Here is an 18,361-nt window from a genome sequence, read left to right as displayed (position 1 = left end):
AAAGAAAAAATCAACTTGTAATGCTACTATTTTCTTTACATTATTTACAAGTATCAAACAATTGTTCTCATCTTGTCTTTTATGTTTAACTAAACACATTGACTTTTTAGTCTATGTGTTTAGTTAAACATAACAGAGACAAGATGAGAACAACTGTTTGATACATGTAAATAATGTAAAGAAAATATTCACTTGTATTCATTATATTATGTAGAAATAAATGGTCTTTTAATCAGTTTGCAACACCAACAAGTTTAAAATACAAGTCTGTCACCTTTTGAGCATAATTTCTGTGTATAGATCTTCACAAGATCTTAATGAACAGATTGATCTGTAGATTCACTTTTCATTGCTGACTGCAAGATGTAGGGGAGGGCACAACTTATTTCTTTTGATTACTGCATTTACCCATCCTCATCTTAGTGTTTAACAAGTACAACTTTAGTATAACTCAACCAAGGACTGAACCCTGGTTTCCCAGTCCATGAGTGAAAACTGACCATTATGTATTAGCTATTGCAACATTTTTTTTTTTAAATAGTTATTTCAAACATGTGAGTGAACTGGTTACCTTCATTCTTGCATGCAAACTCTGAAGTTGATAGGACATGCTCTCCCCCTCCCCACACACATACAACCTCTGACAGTATTGATGGCACCTGCCCTTACAGAAAAAAGATATTTCCATTGTTAATACAAGGAAATGTCTCCATGGACGAGAAAGATGAAGGCTTGAATACAAATGAGGAATGGAACGATTTGAAATTTGCATTAAAATGAAACACATGGACTGAAATTTATTTCTAGAGCATAAAAATGGCGAAATTCGAAGGAACGTGGCATATTTTAGGTACTCTCTGTTCACTATATAATCAACATTATCAAATTGTCTGCCCAAATAAATATTAAAATCGAACATTGGAAATTAAAACCATCAGAATTTGCCAATCAATAACCACTGAACACGAGACAACAGGTTACACTGAAGGGCAAATTGAACACCAAATATTATGAAAAGAAATCCTAGCGAAACACTATGTATAAAACACAAATATCTCAATCTGAAAGCCATAGGTTTGATTCCTGTACAGAGCAGTGCATTTTCGTTGTCTGTTTAATCACAGCCAAAAATAAATTTCATCAAATAATATCTGAGAAGAAACTGATGTAAATAGCTCATAATCTTGAAATATCCTTGGACATTTTAATAAACGAAATGAGTACTTCAAAACAATCAAAAGCATAAAGAATCTGTAAAAATAGTTTCACTGTGAGATTTAACAACTTTTAATTTTCTAAGATTAATGAAATCTTAAATGGGAGGATTAGATCTGATGACTTTTGAGAAAGATTAAATCTAGACAGGATAAGGAGTTGTGTGTGTAAAAGGAGACTTTGGTCACATTGAAAGAATGGATGAATGTTCTTAGGTTGAAACAGAGGAGGTAGCACATCAGTTGGAACAGAAAGGCCAAAGAAAACATCAGAGGAAATGATATAGGTAATCCAAGAGAAAAAAAGGGTGGGTTGGTTATAAAAATAAATTTCTAAAAACCCTCTTAAACCTGTTAACATGTAAAACAGACATGATGGTGATGGTAGCGATGATAGAGACCCCCAAAAATATTTTTAAAAGGATTAAAATGTTTACAAATTCTAAAAATTTTAACAATCCTGTGTGATTTGTCCATAGTTTTAATTCCATTAACTTTAACAATGTTAACATATTCTCAAATAATATATAATATCCTTTTTGTCCTTTTTATTAATAAGTCATCAGTTATCAAGGTTTGAGGATGAAAGGTTAATGAGATGTACAGATTGTCAGCTGAATGATGATGATGAATATTATAAGAGGATTGAAAATGATGAATAGGATGAACAAAATTTTATTAATAACAAGAATGGTTTATGACAAATATTTATTAACACTGAATTTGAAGACATGTTGTAGCACTCAAAGAAGCAATAACATGTTTCAGCAGATGAGAAGTTCTTGAAAAGAAACTCTGTTCATGGAAATTCCGTTTGCTGTTAGGCAGACAGAGGAAGAAAGAAGAGTTCTTTTCAATTTTGGTAGAATGACTAATTCTTGCAATAAATGTCTAACAAGGAAGAACCAAAGATTTAAACTAATAAAAATCAAATGTGAGAAATTAAAACACCCAAGAGTTTTTTAATTAAGTAATAATAACTATAAGAAATATCATTTTCAGCATGGATTCATATTCCTGAAGCAATTTTAGATCATTTTATAATTGAAAGGCAATCATAAACCAAAATATTCCTCAACAAACTGCCAAAATAAAATTGTGTGAAAACAGAGCTTAAAAAATAATTCTCTCTCTCTCTCTCTCTCTCTCTCACTCACACACACACACACACACACACACACACACACACACACACAACTTTAGAAATGATGAAAGTGAATGTCTTTGTGCCTAATTTTGTTTTCAGATTTTTTTATATTATAAATCTTTTTGGAAATAAATAGATTTTTCAAAATGTATATCAAGAATATTTGTATGTGTATTTAGATTCAGAATTCAGTGTTGAACTCTAATCTTTATTGATTTGTCAGTTTGCAGATAGAAAGAAGCCTTACAATTATGTTATGTACAAAATCCACAAATAAAAATATAACAGTAAAACAATAGAAAATAAAGAATAAAAATAACTTATACACAACACAGACGAAACAAAACCGAAAAGCAAAGTGAACACTGAGAAAGGAACAATCGAACATTGCTATCATCTGTGATTTGGTCACGTATTGAACATGATTGATGTGATGTCCAACTGTTACAACTTCCAGCTCATTTGAAAGACAGCAAGTAATTCTAAGTTTCTCCTTTGAAAACGGCTTGTTATCACAAAATCTTAGGATGAATGTGAATAAATATGAAAAGATATAAACAAAGGATAAATACTGCAGCTAACACACAATTGTTGTCACTTTATTATTGTTGTGGTTCCTTTCTAGATCTATAATTAGGTACCAGTAGCAGCCTTAAATTGAATGGAATCTATATAAAAAATGGCTAAATTTAAGTTATGCTAACCAGCTTGTATCTCATTTGTTTGAATTTGCTTTTGGATAAAAATATATTGCATTAAAGAGTAAAGATCCTTTTTTCATGAGGCTTTTTATTGTTTGAACATAGCTTTTTTTCTTTTTCTTTTGTTTATTAAATTGTTAGGTGAAAGTTCAGAATTTAAAACAAAACACTCTCCACTTTCCATGTTGAGAGTGTTTTTTTTTTGTTTTTTTTTACATAAAACTCGTTTAATCTGCTTCCATGAAGAAAGCACTTTACTTGATCAGATTCAGTTTGGAAAGCACAGCTTCAGAAAGCAAGGACAGTTTGTGGCAGTATATTATGATGATGACTTTTATTTAGGCCAAGTGATTTGTGCCACAAGCAGTTAAGAGTAAGGTGAAAATAAATGCCTTTAGATGGGCTAGGTCAGAAGTAGAGAGAGTTTCTTCTCTATGTGTTTGACAGGAGGTTTAAGGTATAACCACCTAAAATCAATGAATGTGGTCCATTCCCAGCGAAGAATTCAACAGAATCACAAAGAAATACCAATTGTAAAAAGAACTCTATTCTTGATAACATGCAGTTTTCTCTTCTATTAAACTTAACTTGTTGAACATATACGTTTACTTATATAAACTGCCATGATTAACAAAATGAAAAACTCTACATAAAATTATCGCATTTTCTTGAGGATATTATTTCAGAACTACAAAGTGTGAAGAGCTGACATTTGGATATGACATTCTACAATATGTATTGATCAAGCATGCAAAATTCCATATCTGCATATTCAATAGTTTTTTTAATATCTGATTTTGAAATTAGTATATGTTTATGACATTTGGTATTTTCCACCTACCAAAACTGAACATGTCAGCCTTATTATCTACTTACTAAGTAAGTTGCAGCTGGTATTGTTTGAAAACAAAATAGACACAATAATCATTGTATATAGAACTAGTGGTGGGCATCCAGCATTGTCTGTTTATAAAATATGCGTTAATATATTTTAATTTATGCAGATTTCATATTTATTAAAATATTTAAATCAAATAAATTCTTTTGAGTTGAGAACAAATGGCATAGAAGTTCTGCTTTTGTCTCTCCTATGAGGAAACAAATAAGTTTCATGATCAAACGATATTTTTCAGGAATTAATTCCTATTTTAGTCATGTAAATTCTTTCCAGTTGAGATTGTACCCAATTTATAGTAGTAATTTAAAAAATATATAAATCAATGCAACTTCTATTATGAAATTTGATTAGCATCCTGCATTATCCAGTCGTAAAATTTGCTTAAACATATTTTAATTTATCCAGATTTTGTATATATTATTATAAAGTCAATTATCTATTGATTATTTCATATATTGTATCCAATGTATAGTCGTGATTTCAAAAGTAAAAGAAAAAATTAGAACTTTGGTGCCATCAGCTAGAATCGAAACAAAAAATATAGCATTAAAAGCTTGTAACATTACTGCTGGACCATTGCCACTCCAATATGACATCATTAAACATAAACTAACATAGAATGTAAAAAACATATAACAATTTGCGCATGTCTATAAGAGTAGTTTTAGTTGACTCATGCTTAGCAAGTTCTAATTTCTTTCAATTTTGGCTCCTTGTTTTACCCCTTAAAAACTATTTTAATTGGCTAAAGACCCATAAAAGAACTGTCAACAAAAACTAGAATCATTTGAGCCGTCTGAAAAGATGCAATTTAAAAAAAATGGAGACAGACATAGTGAGTTTTATAAGTGAGATTAAATTGCATGTTCATATTTTATTTTTGTTTAATGCAGTTTTATTTGATGATACTTTAAAAATTGTCCATCAGTGCAATTTTGCAATTATACATAATGCAATGGTCACTTTTCACACCTCAAAAATAAAGGCTGAAATTGAATTAGAAATAATTGTACTGTTACTTGCTATTATCTAGGAGTGATAAAAAAATTTTGTAACATTTTTACCGGTTATTTTTCTGTCAGTTGCTTTTAAAGTTGTCAGGTTATAATTTAAATATGTTCGTCCCATGTTTGTGAATATTAATTTCGTCATAACTTGAAAACTTAAGATATCTTCATGATTTTCGTTTTGTTTTTCTTGTGGTGAAGTGTAATTATTTATAAGAGGATCCAATTTAGTCATAGTTGTTTGTAAAATTTTGGCTGCCGGTATCTAGTGTAATTGAATTTTTTTACATTTACAATTTATCATGTGGTAATAAATAATTATCAATACAATACTTCATACGATACACACAGTAATTTAAGCTAATTAGACCACTTGCATGTTATATATATACTAGCATTTCAGCCCGGCGTTTCCCAGGTGTTTGGATGTGTATGTTGAGCAAAAAAAAAAAAAAAAAAAGTGGTAGTAGGAAGGCAGGCTCGAACCCGTACCGCAAAGAAGGAAAAGAATGGCGTAAAACCTAACTTTTATGCTGTTACGACCACTGCAAAACCGGAAGCGACATTTTTTAAAATTAATCAACTTAGACAATCTAAAGAAGAGAATAACTTTAAAAAATATTAGCGAAAAAAGTGACCCCTCCCTGTAGAAAAGTGCCAAGTTGAAGGGGAAGATATTAATGTTTTTAGCCAATTTTTCGATATTTGTCGTATGAAAGGTCGAACTTTAAAACGATACTGATCTTAGTAGAATCCGTTGCCTCTGTCGAAAGTTTTAGGCAGACATGCAAACAAACATACATTTATATATTGGTAACTAAAATTTTTTGACCCAAACTGATGAAAAAGCTTGCCCTATCTCTGAATACCCTTTATGTAAAATTTCAAATATTTAGAGTAGAAATTGTCTGAGTAATTTGGAAGAGACCGGAGAGGTCAAATTTTTAAAAATTTTGACCCCTATTATGACCCCTTAAAATTTATTGTTTAGGGCTCAAATCAAGTTATTAAGTTAGATTCATGTCCAAGAAACCTATATCTAAAATTTCAAGTGCGTAGACCCAAAATTGTTGGAGGAGTTTGGTAGAGTTCTCAAAGGTCAAATCGTTGAACTTTGACCCCTTAATCACCAAATTTCTGTCCAAAAACCGATCACATCAATTTTCCCAAATCTCAGTACCCTGTATATCAAATTTCGAGTCTGTAGACTAAAAATTGACAGAGTTATTGCGTAGGGAAATATACATAGACACGTTCACTTTTATATATGAGAGAGAGAGAGAGAAGGAGATATAGAGATAGCAAAAAGTATGTGAATTATTAAACAAATTCATTTATTCCAGAAACCCATTTCGATGTGCACTGTTTCAAATCTGCAAATACTTTTAAATTCAATAACTTATCAGTTGTTAAATAAGATATAGCTTTTATAAAATTTAAGATAAATAGATTCCATACATATTTTTTAAATATTTATAATTCATCCTGCATGGATCATTTTTCTAAAGCTGGAAAGTTTCTTTTAAATAAATCTATTCATCTATAATTTACTCTCTCTCTCTCTCTCTCTATATATATATATATATATATATATATATATATATATATATATATATATATATATATATATATACAGGGTCATCAATATTTAGCATTGCAGTCTATTTCAAACTATAATTTCAATTATTTTTCTCAGTATTCCTCTATTTTTGACACTTATTCATGAATCTTTATGCTTTCAGATACCAGAATATAACCATGAGTAGTATTTTAGACAAGCAGACTGCAATTGTTGAGCTGTTTAAAGCAGGAAACTCCAGGAAGGATATCTGTAAGAGCCTGAAAGTGAACAGAATGCTGACTTTCAAACGTTTTGAGGAGACATTCAGAATAGGCCAGGGCAAGGTCGCCCTTGAACAGCTAGAACCTCTAAACTTGTTAAATCCATCAGAGAAAAGATCATGAGGAATCCTAAGAGATCCATCCAGAATATGGCTAAAGAGCCGAGAGTGTCATATGGGACCATGTCAACAGTACTCCGAAAGGATCTGAAGATGTCTCCATTCAAGCATATGAAGAAACAACACCTTTCTGCTCAAGTTGTTGATAAACTACTCCAAAGATCCCAGATTCTTCTTTCCCGCATTCAGGATGGCACGCTACCATCTCTCGTTTTCAGTGATGAGAAGAAATTTGATGTTGAACACCACTTTAACACCCAAAACAATCGGGTTTGGTCGAGGGATGGACAAAGGATCCGGAGTGGTGACAAGGAAACAATGCGCCACCTCAGTGATGGTCTGGCCAGCCGTGAAAGAGTCAGGTAAAAGTCCCCTCTTTTTTGTTAGCCAAGGGGTGAAATTGAACCAGCAAAACTATCAAGATGATATCCTCGTTGGTGCATTGTCGCCCTGGGCACAGAAGCACTTCAAAAAACATCCCTGGTCTTTTCAGAACAACTCCGCATCATCACATGGGGCCAAAAAGACTCAGGAGTGGCTTTCCGATAATTTCTCGCACTTAATTCCCAAAGAGGAATGATCCCCATCTTTCCCTGATCTGAATCCCCTTGATTTTGGGATCTGGTCATACTTTGAGAACAAGGTCTCGGCCACTCACCATGAAAGTTTGGAAGCTCTGTAGGTCAAACTGCAGAAGGAGTGGGCCAAAGTCCCTCAGAAAGTAATTTGTGACACACGTAAGGCCTTTCCTAAACGTCTTCAACTAGTTATTGACGCAGATGGTGAACATATCGAATAATATTTAGTGTATTAACTTTCTATTGCTTTTTCTACAATAATACATTTGCAAAAATTCTAAATTTTGTTTAATTTCCTAAATATAACCACTTTAAGTTGTAACAATAAATACTGATGACCCTGTAGATGAGACTTACCTAAAAGTAACAGAACTGGGTATACTGTGTGAATTTTGAGTAAAAGAGAAAGTAGTTGATTCCATATTCATCTCACATGACAATACAATTGTTTATACCTTTTATTCATCACAATGACAATGCACCTATTCAGAATGCCTTGAGAATCTACCAGCTTCAAGAAGAGCTTCAGTGTACTTGAACCACTTCCTTAGTTAGCTGATCTAGCTTTATGTGATCTGTTTCTATCCAAGGAGTTCATCAAGGAGATTGGTTTTGAAGGCATGAATGTTATCAAGTTGTAATGACCTGGAGTGGAAAGGATCATATAATCTCAAAGAAAGATGGGTAGACTTGAACAAAATTACTTTGAAATTGAAATAAATTGTTTGTGCCACTAATTCTATTACTTTTCAAACACACCTATGAAAATATAAAAAAATAATTCTTTAAATAGTACAGCTCAATTCTATGGGAATCAGTTTCAAATAAAAATGAAGCTCAATAGTCAAAGTACACACTCAATATTCAAAGATGACACACCGGTTCTCGCCAGATCACCGAAGTTAAGCAACGTTGAGCCTGGCCAGTACCAGGTGGGTAACCATTTGGGAAGGCTAGGCGCTGTATGTACCTTCTGGGAAGGTTGGGCATGGGACCAGCACCCTCACTCTGTAAAAAGAACTCCTTGCTACAAAGTTGTAGATGGCCTATGCCCCTCCAGGGGCTCAAAGGCTATGGATAGATGGATCAATATTCAAACTTTTAAATATAATTTCAAAATTAAATCACAATATAACTTTGGTTTGTAATGCCATTCTTTGGTGCACAGATTCTACAACACTTGAGCAATGACCATTCGGATTTGTTCATTAAGTTCAAAGATGCTATGAAGCTTTGCTGAGTAGACTGACATTTTAATGCTCCACAGAAAATGTTGTGAGGGCTCAAATATGGCAAACAAGGCAATTACTTCAGCAATCTATGCCTGCCAATCTATCAAACTGGCAGGTTGTCATCCAATCAATCTCGCACAATTGTAGAATAATGGGCTGATGCCCATCCTTCTCAAAGTACAGGCTCTTTACATTATGCCGCTATTATAATAGGTAGAAGTTGCTGTTGCAGCATAGTCAGATAACTTTGTGCAGTAATTAGGGATGCACTGATAAGCTGATTACTGATTATTGATTAATCAGCCTTGATAATCAAACGATTACCAATTTATCGGTTTTGATAATCGACCGATTACCAATTTATCGACCGATTAACAGGTTTTCTAATGCCGATTTATCAGCAAATGTTGTTGTCATAAATGGTACAAATATTAATTTCATTATATTGTAAACAAAGACAATTTTCTTTTTTGCTTGCTGGATGAAATTCATGTAAGAGACATGCAGCATCTACACTTTATTTTCAAACTAGCGGAGGTACCCGGCGTTGCCCGAGTGTTTGTTTCCGGGACGGGGGGGAGTTTTAAAAAATGTTATGGTAGGTAAGTAGGAAGGATCAAACCCGGAGTCATGAGTAAAAGTAGGAAAATAAAGTGTGAAAAAAAAACAAAAAACATCTGCAACGCTAGCAGTTCGGCCACCAAGAAAAGTCCATTCCAGTTGTTTAGGAAAAAAAAAAAAAAAAACACTATGGTAGGTCGGCGCGAACGTGAAAATATAATGTGAATTGTCCAGCACCCTAACCACTACGCCACAGAGCACTGCAGCTTAGTTTAGTGATTTTAAATAACTTTACATGATAGAACTACGAAGCCAAACCGGTGTTCTCTTCTCAACTGTTCCTTGTGAACGATCTCCAAACGGTGTTAAGTGGTGACAGGGGGAGGAGGAATTTTTAAGAGAGAAAATATTTTACCACTTCCATTGATCTTAACCGATTTTTGCCGTGACTTCTCAGCAGAAAAAGTATAGAAATCTAAGATTATCGAGGAATTTGAGAACTAATAAGCCTATAACAAACCTCAGATATTGTTCTGCCGTTTGTGCATAATGTATTTGCATGAAATATCTTGATTTTTAATCCTATTACGGTCAAAATCCCACGGGAAAAAATGAGTTCATTTTATTTATATAGAAGATAACAGGCATGGTGTGGTGCTAACATGTAGCCTTTTGCAACTGGGGTGAATTTGAAGCAAATAAAGGTAAGCATGTTGAAAATTTCTCTTTTTTTTTTCTTATCGAATTACCATTATCATTACTTTACCTTTCAATTTTCACATTGTTAATTGTGACCATGTGTGAACTGAAACTAAAGCATTCTTTATCAGTCATACTCTTGTTCCTCATTTTTGGACTCTTGCTACCATAACATACATATTTTTATTCATCTGGTTTAGATAATGCATATTTTATTGAAATAAATCTGTAGATATCAGAAATAAGTAATGTAAATACATAAGAAATAATTAAATATTAACAACAATCAACCATTATGACAACCAGTTTCTGCTGAAAATATTTTGATGTCAATCCCAAGAATAAAAATACATTTGTCTGCAAGTTATGTCAAACCATTATACCAACTGGTGACAAATCAGCAAAACTTATACAGAAACTAATATGTTAAACCATCTCAGAAAGGTTCATCCAGAAGAAGCAAAAGTTGCAAATAAGAAAAAAAAAAAAATGTTCAGGGACATGCATCAGTGGCAGCAACCATGAGCCTCCAGCAAAATACCAAACTACTAGAGAATCAATATTGCTCAAGAAAAAAGAAAAAAAATTGGAATCTTAATGACCACAGGTCACAAAAGTTCCATTATCTGCTAGGAGGAATGATTGCTCTTAATATTCACCTATATTTTCTAACATTTTCCGGCATTGGATTTAATATTGGATTTAATAGGCTTATTGCAAAACTTTTTCCATTTTATAATATTACATCAAAAAAAGTACTTCACTGAAAAAATTCAGATATATTAATAAAAGTATAAACAAAAATTCAACTATCTCTTGATTAAATTAGCAACATTTCTTTGACTTTGAAGTTTTCTTAATCTTGAAGAATTCAAGAGCAAATGATTGCTGGTATCAAAGAATGTGGTTTAAAGTCACTATCATGCTTCATACATATATTACAACTCTCAATAAATGACTCATTATTTTTCCAACAGGCTGTGAAGACAATTACATCTAACAGAAATATAGTTTCTCACTTGATTCACTCTTCATCCACAAATTAACTGAAATACAGGATCAGCTTAATTTGGAAAAACATAAACTCATTCAAGATGTGACCACTTGGTGGAATTCAACATTATATGCTAAAAATGAATTTAGAACAACAAAAAGCTCTTGTAATGCATGCTGTTGAATAAGATTGCTGCCTTTACAATTTAACAACGGGAACTTGTTTAAAAAATTGCATTATTGAGATTATTTGAAGAAATCACCAAAGAAGCAAGTAACAAAACTTCAACTATATTGATAATAATACCTACAATTGTAGCTCCAAGGTTATTTCTGTCAAAAGCTGTCCAATCTAATTCTGAAGTTTCTGACTTGATTGATGAACAATTCAATGAATCAATGGAGACAAGATTTTCATTCTATCTAAATGATAAAACTTGTGTGTGTCTACTTTTCTAGATCCAAGATTCAAATTTAAATTTCAAAAGAATGACATAGAAAATGCTAAGAATTGGATTCGACATCTACTTTCTACTGATGATAATGAAGCAGAATCAGCAGGATACACTTCTTCAAGCTTTGTTGAGGATCCAGAAAGTCAAATTGAAAGTAGGACTGTATCTTTTTCAAGCCTATTTTATGAATTAGCTTTAAGTAAGCCTACAGCAACAAATCCAAACTTAGAAGCTGGGTTAAACCTAGAGATTTCACCTGCAAGTACAACAAAAATACAAGAATCACAATGTAAACCCAAAATAAATCCCTTATTCATAAGTGCACAAAAGAACTTAATCATTATGCAGCTTTACCACTACTCACAAGAGGTAATGATCCATTGCAGTGGTAGAAAAAGGCATAAGAGACCTTACTACTGGCTTCAAAATATTTAAGCACACTACCTTCATCCGTAGAAAGTGAGAGACTTTTTAGTACAGGTGGTAATATGTATGAACCTACGAGGAACAATATGTTTCCTAAGAATGGAGAAATTCTAATGTTTCTACATTACAACTTAAGAGTATTCAACTTTAGATATTGATAAGACTTTGAGAGCAGATAGGACAGGCAGCAAAAATAGAAGAGGAAGTAGATTAGCAGCAGGTGCAGAGCATGCTCCAGTGGAAGAACTTTAGCTTATAGTTATTCACTTAAGAATTGAATTTTGTACATTGTAGTTTGTTTATAATTTCTTTTTTCTTATCTAGTTGTTTAATTATATTCATTTAAAAATTGGAAATTGTACTTTGTATTTTGTAATTTTATTTAATAAAGCAAAATAAGGCAAAAAGCCAAACAGACACTTAACAAATATCAAGTTAAATTGGCATTTACTGTGTTAATGTGTCAAAGCTATCTGATGAGTTACTTGGCATTGACAAAATGGTTTAAATGTAATAGGAAAAAGAAAATTAATCATCTGATTAATTGGTCAATTACCAATTAATCGACAAAGTGGTTGATAAGACCGATGACCTGCTGAATAATCGGTGCTCTCCTAGCAGTAATATAGTTATTTATGAAATACCCTGTATATACACATACATAGAGCAAGATTACTGAATATTTGCGAACAATTATACTGAATGTGAAATTTGCTTATTGGAAAATTAATAATATACAAAAGAGAAATACTTAATTATATGATCATTACTAACATGTGAACACAATATTTTTGTTATAAACTTATCAGAATTTTTTTTTTTTTCTCATTAAAATAATTTGAATTAAATTTACCTTAATACATTAGATATCGTTTTTGAAAAAATACTTTAATTTTTACAGATTTTAGAAAAAAAAACTTTTTGTAATTTCAGTAACAAGTTTTTTTAGTCAATATCATTTTTCTTTTTATTTGTAATTATTTAAAAAAAAATACCCCATTTTACATCTCAATACAGGTACACATTTTTGTTAATACATGTTAAAGAAGACGAGAAAAGTTCACAGTGACTTACCTGGTCGTCAGCTGAAATTGTATCAAGATAGGGCGTGGTCATTAACAGATGATTAATACAGTAAAGGATGACATCCAACCAGGCTATGTTCTCGGCAGTCGGCATGCAGCCTTCCTGGCCATATTCCAACAGACATGCCTCACTGAATCGGCTTTCTATTCGCACTAGCAAATTTCTCACCCTTCAAAGAAAAAAAGAAAAGAAAAACGTGTTAAGTTGTCAATTTGGTTGTTGCTTTTTTATATGCAAGCTAAAACATCTGCTTATGCCAGGTAATTAAGATTACAATTACGCATTGTTGGTCACTAATAGGTTTCAAAACTATTTGACTAAATTGTATCATATACAGTATAACACATCCTTAAGATGCCAGGGTATTAGTGTTGAAAATTTTATTTTACTACTACTACTGTTAAAAAATAAACATTTATAGGTTCCAAAACTATTATTCAAAATTGCACCCAATTTTGAATGAAAACACTTGACATGCTGGCTCTTATGACAGGAAGGACATTCTTCTATTACTACTACTACTACTAATGATGATGATGATGCATCGAACAAAATATTGAATTAAGCATAAATATGGCACAAAAATATAGTAGTGTTTCTGATAATATTTATAAACACTTCCAGATTTCATAACTATTAGTTAGAATTGCGCCAAATTTGGGACAAAGAGGCCTTGAAATAAAATGAAGAATACTAATTATGGTGCCTGAACAATCCTCTGTAAGAGCAAGACTAAAAATCTTAACTTTATGCAGCTTTTTGGATAGTAGCTTTTCATTAATCCTAAAAGTTTGCACCTCTTATATGTTTGTATATAGCCTTTAGTTGTAACCTTTAGTTTTAAATTGTCACAAGAAGGGAGAGTGTCTACTTGCTTTTTTTTTTTTTTTTTTTTTTTACTTGGGAGTAAGTACTTATCAAGGCCTGAAGCTGTAGCAGGGCTAGGCAAGAAGTTTAATAGGAAAAAATTTATCTCCCCCCCCCCCCCAAAAAAAAGTATCTAATCTCTTCTCCCAGAGAGGATAATGCCCAAGAGGATGACCTCCTAGGATCAAACCAAGCCTTATTAAGGGGTCACAAGAAGGGTTCCTAATATTGAAACTTCTTTGAACTTTTTAATAAATGCAGGGGGATTTGATCTTAAATTATTTCAATATAATTCAAAGAAATTATGCTTTTGTGAAAGCTATAAAAATAGGTTATACCATTGAAGAAATGAGTTCAGAAAAAATATAATTTTGTATAGTTAGGACCCTATTTGAAGGTTTTTAAATTATATGATTGATATATCATACTTATAAGAAAGAACTAAATATTTTCAGGATGAGAGAAATTTCATGTTTAATGAGGGAGTATGCAGATGACAAAAGCTTTTAGTAGACATACAAACACACACACAGATGTTTGTCCTTTATAAAATAGAGTAATTGATTATTTTTTAAATTGAAAAATACAATAACATAAAATAAAACAGAATTTAAAACACCCTATTTATTTAAAGTAATTTAATAATAACATTAAATCAATCAGAATACCTTTTAGTTTCTTCATAAACAAATAAGCAATCTTAATATCTTGTTAGTAGTTATAGAGTTCACGTTTAACTTGTAGCTACAACAAGAACTTCGTGGTTAATGATATGTATAGCTTTAAAAGTTCTTTGAAACATTCAAATGCAGAAGTTGCTGTCCTTGCTAATGACAGATGAAAACCCTAAAACCATCGAGTTAAAATCTTCTTTTTTTTTTAACCGTTTTGTTGTCTATTGAGATATTATATCCAAAAGAGATTTTGCATTTGCCTGAGTATTTGTAGTGAGTAGAGAGCTTCAACTTATTAAAGACAACAGCAACAAGTGCTGTGACATAAGCATAACGAATGGCAGGGCATGAACGGACACTCGATATCGTTGAAATGAAATGTTTAAAAACGATTCTTGAAATAACTTTGTATGATAGACAAAGAGATGCCGACATCAGAAAGAGGCTTCATATAAACAGATCCATGAACAATGTTATTTGAAATAAAATAAAAAGAAATTAACTTGGTTTCTCGGCTACCAGGCTCCAGCTATGTAAAGAAATCATATCAAGAAAGATCAAGAAGAGGATCACCAAATAGATGGGGAGATAATGGTTGACTCCAGCCGCTCTTGACAACTGAAAGATTGGTTCAAGACTGTGAGAAACGGAGAAGATGTGTTGTTTTCAAGTTTGTGGAGTATGCACATAAAAGAATCAGTTTGCTGGTCTTCAGATTATTTTATAACAAGATACAATATACATCGTAAAAGATTCATTGTATATAACTGAACCCAAGTTTACTCATGGGTAAATTGCAGGTTAATATCTTTTCCAACAGTAAAGCGAATAAATGACTACAATAAATCTGATTAGATTCAAACAACAATTAGAAAACAATAAGATTATTTTTTAACTTGATTAAGAGATTTTTAGGTCGAGCGTTTTTCACCGATAACTCAAAGTTTAAAAGACAAAAATGCTTAAAGGGGGGAAAAAAAACAATTCTAAAACTTGATAAAAAAAGCAATTTAGTGACATTCTACTTTGCGGTTCCCAAAACGAGCTTCAAAAATAAACCCAGGTGTGTCTCATTAATCTAACCGGCAACAGCCGTGCAAACATCAAGGTGAGCATTAGAGAAAATTAAACCGAATTACAGAGGAAAAAAAAAAACAACTAATTAACTCTTTTTTTCTCTTGTGTCTTAACGAGAATAAAATAGGTAAGAAAACAAAACCAACTCAGATGAGTAAATATATTCATCAAAATGTTTCCCATGATAACAGTTCACAATGTCAGCATCATTGCCCCCCCCTCCATGCACACAGTGCATTCTGACGGTACAAGTAAAATGTCACTTGATTAAATTGTATGAAACATCTGACAGTTTGTAAATGTTATGGAAGAGAAAAACATTTCAAATGTAAAATTTTATTAATCAGCTGATATGGCAAACATTTCGGTCAATGAGATCTTCCTCAGGTTATGATTCCTGGTGCAACCTAAATTTATTAAGTATTAATGAAAGTTAAATCATACAGTATAACTGGACTAGTACTAAATATAATTAGATCCTTCTTAAACAATAGGACCATCCAGGTTGTCATTGATGGACATACATCCAAGCAGCATAACATTAATGCAGGAGTACCTCAGGAGTTGATCCCTGTACCACTATTATTCCTGATATTCATTAACAACCTCTCTGATAATATTATGTATTAGGTGGGGATATTTGCTGATGATACAACTCTCTATAACATGTACAAGGGAAGAATGGATGTACATAAGTCTACGACAATGGCAGAATCATTAGAAAATGACCCCCAGACCATCATGGAATAGGGCTGCAAATGGATGGTAACATTTAATGCTAGTAAAACTAAGCGGCTTTTCTCCAAACAATTACAAGACGCCTCTCCAACCACCAATATCCATGACAACGCCCTATCTGAAAATTCTTCCTTCAAACTCCCCAGCCTAACATTCCTAAGCAATATGAACTGAAACAAATATATTGAGGGCATTGCAAAGGCTGCTGCAAAGAAGGTGGGTTCCCTCTATCGAGCTAGAAGACTACTCACACCTGAGAGTATCCTGTACTTCTACAAGGCTACCATTCGCCCATGCATGGAGTATTCTTGCCACATCTGGACTGGTGCATCTACCCCTAGGCTCTCTCTCTCTCTCTCTCTCTCTCTCTCTTGGATAGGGTCCATAAAAGAGTTTGCAATCTAATAGACTCCACTTTGTCAACTAAGCTCCAACCTCTGTCCCATCACTGCAATGTGCATCTCTGTGCCTGTTTTACAAATATTTTAATGAAATGTGCTCTGATGAACTCATTGCACTTGTGCCCTCTCGACGTACATATCCCTGACAAACCCGCTTAGCAACAAAATCTCACCCCTTCACTGTTGAGGTTACTAAATGCCAGAAAGCTTTCTACTCTAATAGTCTCACCTCTCGAATAGCCAGACTTTGAAATTCCCTTCCTGCTACCTGCTTCCCTGACTGTACTGATATGCAGAAGTTTAAATGTAATGTAAACCAATATTTTGTTAATCTTTCATAGGTATGATTCCAAATAGAAACCCTTTGCATCCAAGTGGTGATATGCCCTGTTTGGGGTGAACGTGAATAAAAAAAAACAACAAAAAAGTAAAATAAAAATGTATTTTGCTAGAAGTTTTTAGTTGGTCTTTTCTTAGCAAAAATCTTGTGTTTGTATATGTTCATGTTCTTACATTTTGGGACCAAATTTTGTTTATTAGAAACAAAAGGCAAAAGATTTCAAAGAGATTTATGCAATTATACAAAACTAATGATAACACACTTCCTCCGGTTGTATATTTTTACTAGCATATATGAAAAACAAACACATACAACACTTCCTCCACCCAAAGGACGAGGTTGTGCATGGAAGGATGGCGTCATGATGAACGAAGATAAATTACATTACCTTTCTTCAAATGAAGAGGTAAAATACCTGGGAGGATTATTTTATGACAACAAATCAAATAATACACTACCCCCTCCCAGCTAAAATGGAGGAGGTAATGCCTAGGATGATGGCATTATGACAGCAGACGAGATACTACACTACTCTCTTCTACACACACACACACACACACACACACATACTGGTGAGCATCGAAATGCAGTAACTAGTCTGAAGTAGTAAACTGGCTTGATCATTAAAAGATAGTAATATAATTTTAGTTTCAGACAGGTATCTTATTTTACTAATGGAGAACTGGTAAGATTAGTAATAGATTAAAAATATACTTCCAGCTTCAGACAGACAGGTATAAAATCTCCATTAGTAAAAGATTAATCTAATCAAAAAATAAAAAAGAAAAGAACCTGACGATTGTTTAATAGTGCTATAATCTATATACCAGTAAAACTGTGAACTTTGCTTGTCATCTTTCACATTGGATAATCACAAAAAGCTACTGACATATAGAGTGGCTGATAAGAGAATTGGTTGAAGGAGGTTATTGACAGAGAGAGAGTGGGGAAGGGGAGAAAGAGGCAGCAGTGGGCATAACTGCTGGTTGCTGGTGATCGATATAAAACTAAGAGTCATATATGCTTTCACTTCAAGTTTCTAAATATTTACTAAAACATTTTGAACATGTATAATGTGAGCTTATAAAAATGCCACATATGGAATCATTAAAATTCACAATCTTTTCTGATAACTAACAAGATTTAGTATGAATAAGCTTCAGTTTATGCCACTCAGTTTCAGTTTTCTAACCGTTCAGTAATATGTAGGAACACCTTTAAATTTCTAGAATTTTGTCACATAAAATAAAATATTACATTGTTACTAAACAGATACAAATTTCTGGATGAATTAAAACTATGAAAA

General features: G+C 32.6%; 1 protein-coding gene across 2 annotated transcripts in view; it reads right to left on the bottom strand.

The window, feature by feature from the left end:
* The window catches only part of LOC145252654 (germinal-center associated nuclear protein-like), a 662,650-nt gene that overhangs the window by 128,778 nt on the left and 515,511 nt on the right, over positions 1-18,361 (bottom strand). For both annotated transcript variants that reach the window (XM_080112417.1, XM_080112418.1), the window contains exon 24: positions 12,947-13,127. In XM_080112417.1, coding sequence (XP_079968543.1) covers positions 12,947-13,127 — 181 coding nt within the window. The remainder of the gene's footprint in view (positions 1-12,946; positions 13,128-18,361) is intronic.

This window comes from Euprymna scolopes, chromosome 29 (assembly GCF_053919585.1).
Source record: "Euprymna scolopes isolate OS-2025 chromosome 29, ASM5391958v1, whole genome shotgun sequence".
Taxonomy (NCBI): domain Eukaryota; kingdom Metazoa; phylum Mollusca; class Cephalopoda; order Sepiida; family Sepiolidae; genus Euprymna; species Euprymna scolopes.
This window is presented reverse-complemented; position numbering and strand designations above follow the sequence as displayed.